At 35.1% G+C, this 13,575-nt stretch overlaps 1 protein-coding gene across 3 annotated transcripts in view; it reads right to left on the bottom strand.

The window, feature by feature from the left end:
- Positions 1–438: 438 nt before the first annotated feature.
- Positions 439–13,575, bottom strand: part of arid3a (AT-rich interactive domain 3A) — a 97,235-nt gene continuing 84,098 nt past the window's right edge. For 2 of the 3 annotated variants that reach the window (XM_068016471.1, XM_068016472.1), the window contains exon 7: positions 439–11,071. In XM_068016471.1, coding sequence (XP_067872572.1) covers positions 10,917–11,071 — 155 coding nt within the window. In that variant the 3' untranslated portion in view covers positions 439–10,916. The remainder of the gene's footprint in view (positions 11,072–13,575) is intronic. The other variant, XR_010969560.1, reaches the window with a different exon arrangement.

Below are 13,575 nucleotides of genomic sequence, written 5' to 3'. Positions count from 1 at the left end.
CAGATTCAAAAGAGAAAAGGAAAGGAGAAAATTAACAGAAAATAGAGAGAGAAAAAAAGCATGAAACATAATCCTATCAAAAAGAAATGGGGAAAAACATTTCACTTCATTTTAACATGTTGGTGTGGTTCTGCTAAAAAGTATTTTTGTCCAGGTTTAGTTAGGAGCTCTGAAAGGAGAGGTAAAATCAGTAGCAAGAGTATCACAATAATGTTATCATGTGAATTCTATGGCTATGTCACTTGCATAAAGGTATAAAATCAAAAAATATCTGTGGTAAAATACAAGTAGGTGCATGGTCTTGAACACATTTAGTTTTCATTAACAATTTAATTCTGAGATCAGGTACTTCAGATTGTCACATCTGACTATGTTTCATTATGCTACACCAGGACACATTTGCACAAATAGGCAGAGGATGAAAACAGAAGTCAGAACTTTTAGTTTATTATCAATATTGTCAAATTTTATGTTTTAATTTTTATCCTTTTAAATGTACAGAGGGTTAAATACAAGTTGTTATAAAATGTAAACCACTAGCGATCAGTCACATAACAGTACAATTGAGAAATGTGAATGCAAAACAAGGGAGTGGAGGTAAGGGAGAAATCACATTTTTATAGTTGAAGCTTTGCATAAGTTGAAGAAGTGGTTTTCCTGAGTTGAGAAATATATTTCCTGTTCTAACCCATTAGAATAAGTGACATTTTAAAACAGATACATAATATTCAATATGTCAACATTTAAAATAAAAGCCAAAGAAACTATCACAGAACAAAGAAAAACTGGTAGCTTTATTTGTGGGAGCTTATTCTTCATTTCTGTCTTCACATCTTCATCACAGGGAATAAAAGATCTACATTAATATGCTTCCTTTATCACTTTACTTTTTTTTTCATAATTCCTCAATTTGCATTTGTAAGATGGAACAGACCCTTCTTAAATTAAAAGCAGAAAATGCTGGAAATACTCAGCAAGTCTGGCAGCATCTCCGAAGAGAAAGAAACAGAGTTAATGTTTCAAGTTGATGACCTTTCATCAGAACTCTCACACCTGTGACAGTAGTAGTTCATCAACCAGAACTATCTATCCTAAATTCTTTTTCATACCAGTTTAAAGGCTGCCAGTTAACTTTAACTGGCATTTCTCATTTTCCTAGTCAATAAAATAAACTCCCACAAATAGGGCAAAATATGAAACAAAAATGGGGAAAAAGGGACATGAGGTAAGATAGGTCTTCACAAGTTACAAGTTAAGAGTAAATATTTGATTTCTACAATCATTGGAAGATATACAGCAGTTAATGTTTTCAAAAACCCCTGAGAATCACAATCTAGCCTCTAATAGACAGTACTAGATTGTAAACAGCACATCGAGACAAAAGTATATATTTATTAGTTATTATTCATTCTAATTCTATCAGCATAGCCTAATTATTAGCTTGTACACAGCAAGGAAAAGTTGACTATCAAAGCAGTACGTTCCATAGTGCTTTTGCTTTCTTTAAAGTGTGTGTTCAATTATGTCTTTGGTATACAGCAATCGTCATCCTTAAAAAACTTTTGGCAGATGATAGTATTATGAAAAATTCTACAAATGAAGAAATTGTGAAAGTCAAAAACTATATTTTCAATATTTGAACCCAATGATCAAAATAAAGAAAAACTTTTAAGAAACCATTCAAATTGGAGTAATGGCATTTCTTCAGAGTGCAAGAAACCATTCAAGCAACTGGGTTTATATTTTGATAGCAATTAAAATAATTCACACATGATTCACTTATACTATAGTTCAAAGATGTAAAACTGCTTCATACAGTACAGGTAAACATTTCAAGCATTGTTTGATGGCAGAGTTCATTTAGATGTATCCAGATCCCCATAAAGCCCATGATGACCAGCTCTGGGGATTGACCCAAGGTCATCTTTACCGACAGATAGGTTTTTACTAATTTGTTGTTTAGGGTTGAATATAGTCACTATATGTAGACTTGTGTCAACTTATTATACACAGCCCTCACAGTACATCTGAGGGGCTTACATGTCCAGCCTATGTAAATGGATAGAAAAAGAGGAAATTTATAATTGACAAAATGTTGGCAATGCAGAAAATCTATAAAGAGTGAGGAAAAATACACACATGCACACGTTTCAACTTTAGACCCTTTCTCAGACTTCACTCTGATAGACGGACCTCTTGTATTTCTAGTAATTTACTATTTATTTTAGATTTATAGTACTTGCAGTTTTTCCTTTTTATCTTTATAGTTCTCATTAATGGGTAATAGCTACTGCCAAAGGGTTTAAAAATAAAAAACATTTAAAAAAAGTTAAACTTGGTTTTTAAACATATATTTAAGTCCACTTATAAGACTGGACGCTAATCACTGCAAATTATTTTACATTACTAATTTCACTTTACACTGATTTGAAGCCAAAAGCGTAATGCAGTGAATGCAACTTCAGTTTTTAACTTGTAACTACATCTTCTACAACTAACTCCTGCCATTAGATATTTTCTAATGCCAACTGAAATCCATTTACTACCTCCACTAGAACCCCATAACAATTTTCCACAATTTGTTGCCAATATTTTCAGTCCTAAGGAATTATATTCACAGTAAGTGAATCTGAAGAATTAGTGAGCAAAGATATTAGAATTATTCACATAATGGACAAGTATATAAAGGAAAGTAATTGCAACTGTTTGGCAAGAACACATTGATCACTTTATCGGTGAGGTATGTTAAACAGTACCTGTAACTCAATATTAAAAATACATTTCATACAAAAAGATTAGGATTCATATCATATTTTCAGAGGATTGTAACAACATTCAATAAAGCATACAATAAAAAAAGGTTAGGCTGCCTGGCCCATTGGTTTGGACTTTAAGGGGCTCTAACTCACTTTGAACTTAATTTTCTATCTACTGCCAATGTAATTCAGGCTACAATTGGCCAAAATGCCAGCATATTTTTATTGGTACCTGCTTCACATCACTACAGTGGTCATGCATTACAGGGTTACAAATCAATCAATCTGCTAAACAGACCTCTGCAGGTACCAGATTTACTGATCTGAATAAACTGATTACTCCAATCTTAATCTTTTGACTATAGTGGATTGGCTGATTACAGGTTACCAATTTTAGGCAAACAAATGGTACTATCAGAGCATAATTTTACTACCAAATGCTCATAAAAGACTGGAAGTGCAAATCCATGTTTAAGTTGTCTCAGTCAAATGTTCCTTTAAAAGCCAAAGTAGACATCCAGTCCTGTATCATCATCCACTTTAAGATTGCAGTAACCTGCAATCAGAATTTTAATTCACCCATTACTGTGCAAAGTTTAAAAGGAAAAAAAATCAACAGCAAACTTCAATCTGTAAGGCTGATTCATGTTCCCATTCACATTAACTGTGGATTCCAAAACTACCATGTAATTTTTTTAAAAATTGTGTCCCTTTAAAAACAGCTGACATCCATAGAATATATTGTGCTAATGGTAAAAGAAACTCTGATACATTAATCTTCCTCACTCACTGTTCAACAATTAACTTTCCATTGCCACTGAAGTCAACAATATGCAAGATTCAGGATCCCAATGCACTGGGCTTTAAGGTCACTTAAATAAAAATACATAAATAAATAAGTTGTTCCTGTTGCCAACTCTTGGAAGTAGAGATTCCTAAGTACCGGTGCACTAATGTGCGCAGACAATTGTTTTGTATATAGTTTTACAAAACAATTACACACCTGAACCCTGAGCACTTTTTTAAAAAAAAAGTAGTTTACTTGCACTATAGTTTTCAGAATTTGCTGAGATTGTTAGCTTTGCCCAAGTTTATCATTTGCAAAAGGAATTTAATTTATAAATTAATAAAAATGTTAACGTGGTTCGTATTTTGAAAGCAGAAAAGGACCTCCAATAAAAGAAAGTATGTTCAGTAAAAAAAAGTTCATTAAACATGTTATGCAAGCTGTATTTAATTAGATTATAATTTTATTCCTCCTGTGCTAAAATGCCTGTGATCCCCAAAAGGGCAAACTAAAACAGTGCTTGGAGAAGCCTAAAGTCAATCATTTGAAAGTATAGTTTTAACTTGGAGCAATTTATTCTGAATGTTTCTGTCCAAATTAATGTGGAATGCTTTCGATCTGCAAAGTGCATTGATTTACAGAGATGACCAATGCTCATTACATCCGACAGCTCTTTAAACAATTTTATGCTTGGGTGTATTCCAATAAGCAATGGCTTGTGATTCGTGTATAGAGCTCCCACAAATCAGGGTTTAAAAGCTACACACCAGTGGCTAATCATCCTCAACTCTAAAGAGATCAGCTACAAATAAAAATGGAAGTTATAGGAAAAAAATGCAGTAGCTAACAAAGGATCTTCCTCACCTTTTCTCGCTGGGATATGGTTTCACAGGCATTGGCAGCCTTTTGGTACCCCAATCCTTTCCTCACCTAATGTAAACATACATGGCACTTTTCAACAGAAATCAAACACAATCAGAAGTAAAAATCTTAGCTGAGTTTTTTCCCCCCTACCTAGAGTTAGGGTGCTTGTGCCAACTGTAGTATCCTTACTCTGTGCCAATTGAGATCTAGCAACCTGGCACAAAAATGGACCCACTGGTCTTCATGGCCTAGTGCTATAACTGGGTGGTGCCCTTAACTAATTCCCAAAAACAATTGTTAACATTTCTAACAATTGTTCAAAAATTCTACTAAGATACCAGTTACTCAAATATTTCTGGTCTGAACGGCCCTGCTAATGCCATTTACATACTCAACTAATATGACGAAGCTTCCTGAAGTTCAGATGAGTATACCATAGATTTTTAACCAGACAGCTCTAGAAACTGGTAGGATTTTGCATATGGGCAATACTTCAATTTCTAAAGTCACAAGGATTATGTTAATTACTGGATCCATATTGCAGTCATTTGAGTGGTACAGGATTAGCAATTTCATGTGGCTTATATCTAGAGGGTATACATACTAATAGTTTCTAACAATAATTTTCCACCCCCCTGCTTATATCTTTAACACGTGCTGATTTTTTCACCAGCCTAGTTCAGGGGCAGTAAAGCCAAATTGTACGGCACCAAATGTCACCCAGGTAGAACTAACCTTCTGGTGTGTATTGCTTGGTACTACAACACATGGTTCACATTCCCATCAAGGAGTCTTAGTAATAATTCCATTACCATATTATATTCTTGAATGTTTAAACAGAATATAAATTCTGTCCTGTGAACATGCAGTGCAGGGCACTTTTGAACAAAGGGAAATATCAAAAGCAAAAGAAGGGTATAGATGAAAGTGCTTATAATATTAGTTATTAAAATGGTCATAACCTTTTGAAGTAACCATATTTTCACTAAAAAGAACTTGAAATCTACCCTCTCATTTTAGAAATGCCTATTATTTAGAAGTCAATTCCTCATATTCTGATTTTTTTTTTGCATTAAACTAATTTTATGTAACTTGCACATGTGACAATTTTTTTTGCATTACTTGAATACAGTGGAGACAGTTTTCACAATACAGCTTGCTTTTTAATTTTTGATGTTTAAAGCTCTTGACAAAGTAGCAGCTATTTGGTTTTGGACTTGTAAGATTGACAGCTGTTAGCTGCAAACGTTTTAAAGGCTGATTTTGAACCTATTAATCTGAAGCCTGCTCATGTTTATTTGTAATATTTAAATGACAATATTCAGGTAGAAAGGATATATTTTGTGTAAGGCACAAAGTCCCTTATGCATCTTTCACTTTTTAGTTATCAGTTATACAGTCTACAAGCAGCTAGTTTCTGATAGCAAAGGGAAAGATTTCCTCTAATCACTGTTAACATTATAACTAGAAGTAAAGTTTCCTCTAACTACTATTTCTAGCAAAATCAAACATGAGCAATTTCATTAAATATAGCGATCAGAAGGAATTTTCCCATTACATTTACAATATCACTAGCACAGCAACCACAACAAACCTTCCTCAAGATATGCAGTTGAAGTTTTTTTTTATTTCTAAATGTTGGAAGTGGTAAACATAACCCAACAAATAAATCAGACTTGTTGGCATATCAAATAAAAGGTTGGAGCAAATATTGAAGATTGGCTAATCAACTAGCAAGTAGATATGTGTTGAATTAAGTTTCATTCCCTGGAATGGTTGACCGAAACCAATATAAACCTATTAAACCCAATAGCAGAATCATGTCTAAAATTGTCGAAAGTACAGCTCACTACACATATCAACTAAGCAAAGACAGAGATCAAATTACATAGAATATACAGCACAAATTGTATGTAATTTATTAAATCCAATAGCAGAATCAGGGTTAATAGTGTCATAATTGCAGATCACTACACTAGGCAAAGATAGAGATACAATTCAGTTTACTAATTTATCACTATTTCTGATATGCCGTACAAGCACAGGATTACAAAAAAAGAAAATCAATTTGGCACAGCTTGCCACCATATGTAAAGAAGAACCACATTTACCAGCAACAACTTAGTATCCATCCCATCCCCCAAAAGGCTTAGGTCACTGGGTCAACAACAACATATCGATTTTTTTTTTAAAAAGCCAATATAACCTCCCTGCGCTATTATCTCTGAACATAAATTATCATTTTATCACTGCAATGAAAGCAGAGAGTAGCAAAGCTTTATTATGAGAGACAGGAAATTGCATATTTAAAGAGATTATTTCCTACTGCTATCTTGTTGCAATGTAAAAAGGCCAAGATCCCAAGGGCAGACAAGGTCCTGGCCTCACTGCGATCCTTTACTCCCTCCTTCCAACTCCCTCACCCCAATAAACCCAAAAGCAGCTCCACTGGGGCAAAACAAATTGTCCAGGCTCATCCTTTCTGGCAAGTTAGTAACGCATTCAGTGAATTCTTTTTACTCCCAAATAGAATCTGATAATCTTAGAAGGATAATGAGGTAGTTATCTGCATCTAATTTTAGTGCCAGAGTAAAAAGACAATTTATGAAGATACATATCTCTACATCTCAAAAACAGCATTATCAATAAATTTAACATTACTTACATCAATCTGAGAAAATAATACAGGAAGTAAAATAATCTAACTTTTATGGCGTACTATAACCTGCTTTAAGTGTGGTCGTAATGAATGTTGAAAACATTTAAGAAAATTAGCCAACTACCTTAAGAACACCCATTAATCTGAGTCATCACCACTGTGACCATTGTTTAGTATCTCCTTATTTCATAAATATCTGGCATTACTCTAGCTGCAAATTGATACCGAGAAACAAAACAAGCGTTGACTGAAATACTGAATAGTTGAATAATCATAAGGGTCTGGTTCAAACACCATTTTAGGACTTGAGCAAACAATTTAACTGACATTTCTGTGCAGTACTGAAGAGGTGCTGCATTGTCAGACGTGCCGTTTATCGGTGCGTTATTAAACTGAGGCCTGTCCACTTGTTCATATGAAGATTAAAAAAATCCCATAGCACTATTTTAAAATCGAGGAGTTCTCCCAGTGTCCTGGACAACATTCTTCCTTCAACTACTACCAAAGAGATTAACTGATCATTCATCTTAGGGATAGGGTAGCATAATGGTTAGATTAGCGGACTAGTAATCCAGAGGCCTGGACTAACGATCCAGAGATATGTGGAATTTAAATTTAATTAAATAAATCTGAAATAAAAACAAAATCTGTTATCTGTAATGGTGAATATAAAACTACTGGATTGTTATAAAAATCCATCTTGTTCACTAATGTCTTTTAGGGAAAGAAATTTGGTGTCCTAACCCAGACTGGCCTATATGTGACTCGAGACATACAACAATATGGTTGACTCTTAACTGCCCCTCTTAAGTGGCCTAGTAAGCCACTCACTTGTATTCAAGGTAGTAGCTCACCACCATTCATCATCAAACCAATTAGGGAAGGGCAAAAAATGTTGACCGTGTCAGAGATGCCCACATCCTCTGAATGAATAAAAACTTATTTCTGTTTTCAGGACCTTAATATGTATAAATTAGCTGTCACATTGACTTAAGTTTCAAAAATAATTTGCTGACAATGAAGTGCTGTGGGACAGCCTAGGATGTGAAACGCGCTATATAAATGCAAGTTCTTTCTTTACCAGTCTTGCGTACAGACTAGTCAAGAAACATTGACTTTAAAAAAAAACAATTCAAAGTAAAAACTTAAAGAACCATCACAACCTGCTCAATTACAACTGGCTTCAGTGCTCTAGGTTAGAGTTGGTCAGCATTTACATTACTGATCACTAGCCAGCAACTCCTGCTGGAAGGATTGGGTCAGGTTTCGCTATGATGCTCACTACAGTCCAATAGTCTGCCAATACTGGCTATATACTGGTGCCTCAGAACAACAGTTACCTATCAAACCATATCCTAACAAGGAGACAAGGCATTCAGAAAAGGAGGAGGGTAGGGGGAGAAAACTGGCAGAATGTGGAGGCAGAGGGGGGGGAGGAATTTAAAAAAAAAATCAAACTCCATGTGTAGGATTAGTTATACTTACAGGTAAAACTTGCCTCAGTGATATGATTTGTCTAAATATTTTAGATTATGCAGCAACCTCAAAACAGTCAGTCTTATTGCAAAGCCATTTCTTCCTTTCCAATCTTTAAATTGATTTCAAGTATTTGCACAGTATAACTATCACCAATGACTGTAAAATAAACATTACTTGCATTACATCTTAGAAAGATTATTTGACTTCTAATAGTCAGAAGTAGGAAAAGACAATGAAATACTGCCTCTAAAATGTAGGAAACCATATTGGTAATAAAGCACATTTTAATAGAGCAGTCTATCAGCATTGCAGTATGCTACAACTAATTGCTTCCTTTTCTATTTATTTCAATGGGAATGGTTTCTTCAAGAAGCTGATACCAGCTTTTAATAATTCCAGGTTATGACTTCACCCCATCACCTCCCCAACCCATCAAGTAAAACCCAATAACCTGCATCAGAAGTAAATGTCTCCAGGAATATTTGCTTTTCATTAATTTCAGTGTGATGGTACAAAATTAATTTCAGCATGTTGGCATGCTATCTCTAGCATACTAAAAGGCATGATGCAGGCAATATAGGATCACATTTGGTTACTGACAGGAATAAACCGTAGTGTAAGTGTAAATAGATGGAAAAAGGAAAACTTGCTGTTCAACAAACAATTGCTTTGAGGCAGTGGAAGAAAAGCACTTGGTTGAAAATCTACAAATACAATACTGAACTTGAACTGCATCCTATTAAAGAACATATAACACTTGCATGAGACAGGTTTTCACTGTCATTGCAATAATAACCTCAGAATCCTAGGATAGATACATATAGATATATATCTATAGTTAGATATATACTTTATATAACTTCAAGCAGAATAGTTTTTCTATACAACATCTGCTTCCATGGTAATGCACTGGCCTACAATTCTAAAAATGTAATTTTCACAGTATGAACACAAAGCTGATTCTGTATAAAATATTTTACTTCAAATGCCACATTAAATACTACAGTAAATGCAGTGGAGCTCACTAAAAATCAATGCCAAGCAAATCCAATACCATTCATGAACACTTAAGATTTTAACTTGTAAAGTCAATGTTGTTTTTGTGACTTACAAGTCTTCATACACTTCTAAAGTTATAAGCAAAATGGATGTTTATTGCTCTGCTAATGCTTCAGCTGAGGTATGTCTCGCAATCAACAAAGTGATTTAATAACCAACAATGCTGTTATCCATACCTTAGCACATTTCGAAAATAGTTAACAGCATTGCATTTACAAAAACAAAACCACAAATATTTAGTGACAGATGGTAAGCTCAATGAGTTTTCCCCTTCATTGTCATAGCAAAGCTTTAGGGAGATTAGTTCGCAGAATTCCATCCTGGCTTCATCAAAATGCAATTTAAAAAAAAACTGATACACTAATATCTCTGGATGTCAAGCCAAAAATGTGAGATAATTCTTTGCTATTTCAAGGAAATTTAATGGGTAGTGCATCAACTCCTAGCACATAACATGAAGCAATTTGCAATCCCAGCACTGCTGAATTAGTACTCAAAGTGGTGCATTTAAGAGAGAAATGTAAGCACTTTGGAGACTTGTGCAAACATATACCATCAGAACTAAAGGAGACACTACAAGAGCAGCACTGTTTAAAATTTTACCATTTTTTTCCAAAATTGCTATTTACAATAGTCCGGACTTTGATTAGAATGGAATGCCTCTTTAAGATCCAATTATATTTTCCATTAAAAAATTGATCTGAAGATAGCTCCACTGTATTAGAGTCCTGTGTTGTGAAATTAAGTAAAATATATTAAGAGTACTGTATATAATAAATACATTGAACAGCTGTAAAAGTGTGTATTGTTACATGTATAAGAATGATCTATATAAATGGATAAACATTGAAATAGCTTATCCCCTTTTTGTTCGGCAGTAACTGAATACACCGAAAAGTAATAAGCAATACTGCTGATGTAGTTGAAATTGTCTTTTCCTTCAAAAATATCAATATTCACTTATTAATCTCAATTAAAATAGCACATCATGGAATTACATATATATTCTTTAAATGCTGAATTTGGCTGAAAAGAAAAATGTAACCAATGATAAATCTTGATTAAAGATTATGTAAATGCTTGAGGTATTAGTAGTACATAGCTGCTCCTGGATCTCATTCAGTAACCCAAGAAAGTTTATAAGCAGAGATGCATTATGCTTAACTGTTGGCCCTCAGTTTTAGCCATTCTAATGAAACCTCTGGTGATTAAAAGTTATTTTCCTTGAGAGTTAAAAGCCTGAGAACCCCTTTTAAAGTGTTTGGCGGTGATGCACTGTGCTCAAGAAGTTGGCATTGTTATAGCTGCAGCCTCACGGTGAAGAGTTGTTTGAAGTATGTGATGATGAGGAGGTAGATGTACGAGGTACAGACAGACCAGGTGTGCCTTGGGAATTGTTATTTTTGCTGTTATTTCCTTTGGCGCTGGATACACCAGATACTCCAGGTCCTTGACCAAACAGAACACCTATTTAAAAAAAAAAGGTAAAATATCCTTTAACGTGTATAACTAAACGTGCCATTTTTAAAAATCTGGAAATTGCCGACAGGTTTGTAACTCGATTGCAATGAATATTTCAGTCAGAGATACAATCACCAATGGGCCAGCCATACACACATTCCAGTGGCTGTCTCAACAGCATTGAAGAGGCACTGGAGAATGTAATTTGTCTGCTTACAACTAGTTCTAGTGCCAACAAGTTCAGGAAAGGGGAGACGCTCCAACATCATGAGAAACATAGCTGTAACTGCTGATGCACTTCACAAAATACTTTGGGTGGAAAATAAAAAAATCTTCAATTTTGTATGTAATTTCTTTGGCAATTATGGAACAAATTCTCAGAAATGATTGAAAGGGTAATGCAGCTGGTGTGATATAACTGAACTTTCAAAAGGCCTTCGATATAGACAGACTCATGACTACACTCAGGGGACTATGTGGAGTCAGGGGACAGGTAGCAGAATGAATGGCTAACTGGCTACAAAGCAGATAAGAAGAGTATGGTTAAAGGTAGTTAGTCAGACTGGTGGAAGGTGGGAAGAAGTGTTCCGCAGGGATTGGTGCTGAGACCACTGTTGATCATAATTAACATGAATGATTTAGACTTTGGATCAGAAGCGCAAAAAGAACATTTTTGGATGACACCAAATTGGGGGATACAGTTAATTATGAGGTCTATGACAAAATGCATGACAACATTAACAAACCTGCTGAATTAGCATGTAAATGGCAAATTAATTTCAATATAGACAAGTGTGAGGTGATGAACTTTGGTAGGAGGAATAAGGAGGCCACCTATTTCTTGGAAAATAAGACTCTAAATAGGGTAGAGACGCAAAGAGATCTCAGGCTACAGATACAAAAATCAGTAAAATGCAGGTTAACAAAGTTATACAATGTGCAAACAAAGTACTGGATTCATTTCTAGAGGAACAGAATTTTAAAAGCAGAGAATTTATTTTAAACTTATATAGAACTGTGGTTAGACAATACTTGAGAGCACTGTGCACAGTTCTGGTCTTACACAAGGCTACAGAAGCACCAGAGAAAGTGCAAGTAATACTAGAACTAAGATGGTACAACTACCAGGAGAGACTGAACAGGCTGGTGCTCTTTTCTCTTACAAAAAAAGATGGAGATGTGACCTGATAGAGGTCTTTAAGATTATGAAGGGATTCAGTAGAGTAGACGTAGAGATGTTTCCACTAGTGAAGCTGTCTAAACCTAGGGGCCGTAAATATAAGATAGAAACATAAATCCTGTAAGGAATTCTGAAGAAACTTAGTGCTGAGAATGTGAAACTCACTACCATATGGAGTGATTGAGGTGAAAAGCGTAAATGCATTTAAGGGGAAGCTAGTTAAGTATGCGGGAGAAAGGAATAAGATAATATGTTGATAGGGTGTGATGAAGTAAATAGAGTGGGAAGTGCCTCGTGTGGAGCATAAACACCGGCTTAGGTGTTAGGTCAAATGCTGTGCTATGTAACAGCCTTTGCAATGCAAAACTGAGATTACAGCATTTATGACTCACCACAGCTCACACTAATTCCTATGTTATCCTCTATTCAAGGAAGGAGGGAGACAGAAAGCAGGAAAGTACATTCCAGTTAGCCTAACATCTGTCATAGGGAAAATGCTAGAATCCATTATTAAGGAGGTACTAGCAGGTCATTTAGAAAATCATAATGAAACCATGTTGACTGTGTTTGATTGTTTGAAAGGGAAATCGTGTTTGACTAATTTATTAGAGTTCTTCAAGGAAGTAACAAGCAAGGTGGATAAAGGGGAACCTGTAGATGTGGTGTACTTGGATTTCCAAAAGACATTTGATAAGGTGTCACATCAAAGGTTCCAACACAAAATTAGAGCTCCTGGTGTTGGGGGTGGATAGAGGATTGGTTAGCTAACACGAAACAGACAGTAGGGATAAATGGGTCTTTTTCAGATTGGCAAGCTGTAACCAGTGGAGTGCCACACGGATCAATGCTGGGGCCTCAACTATTTACAATCTATATCAATGACTTGGAATAAGGGACCGAATGTATGGTAGCTAAATTTGCTGATGACACAAAGATGGGTAGGAAAGTAAGCTGCCAAGAGGAAATAAAGAGTCTACAAATGGATTTAGACAGTTTAAAGTGAGTGGGCAAAGATTTGGCAGATGGAGTATAATGTGGAAAAATGTGAGGTTGTCCACTTTGGCAGGAAGAATAAAAAAGCAGTATATTATTTAAATGGAGAGAGACTGCAGAACTCTATGGTACAGAAATCACAAAAAGTTAGCATGTAGGTACAGCAAGTGATTAGGAAGGCAAATGGAATGTTGGTGTTTATTGCAAGGGGAATAGAGTATATAAGTAGGTAAGTGTTGCTACAACTGTACAGGGTCTTAGTGAGACTGCATCTGGAGTACTGTGTACAGTTTTGGTCACCTTACTTCAGAAAAGGATATAACTGCATTAGAAGCAG

Source organism: Heterodontus francisci, chromosome 36 (genome assembly GCF_036365525.1).
Source record: "Heterodontus francisci isolate sHetFra1 chromosome 36, sHetFra1.hap1, whole genome shotgun sequence".
Classification (NCBI taxonomy): Eukaryota; Metazoa; Chordata; class Chondrichthyes; order Heterodontiformes; family Heterodontidae; genus Heterodontus; species Heterodontus francisci.
Note: the sequence above shows the minus strand (reverse complement) of the source record. Positions and strands in the feature narration are given on the sequence as shown.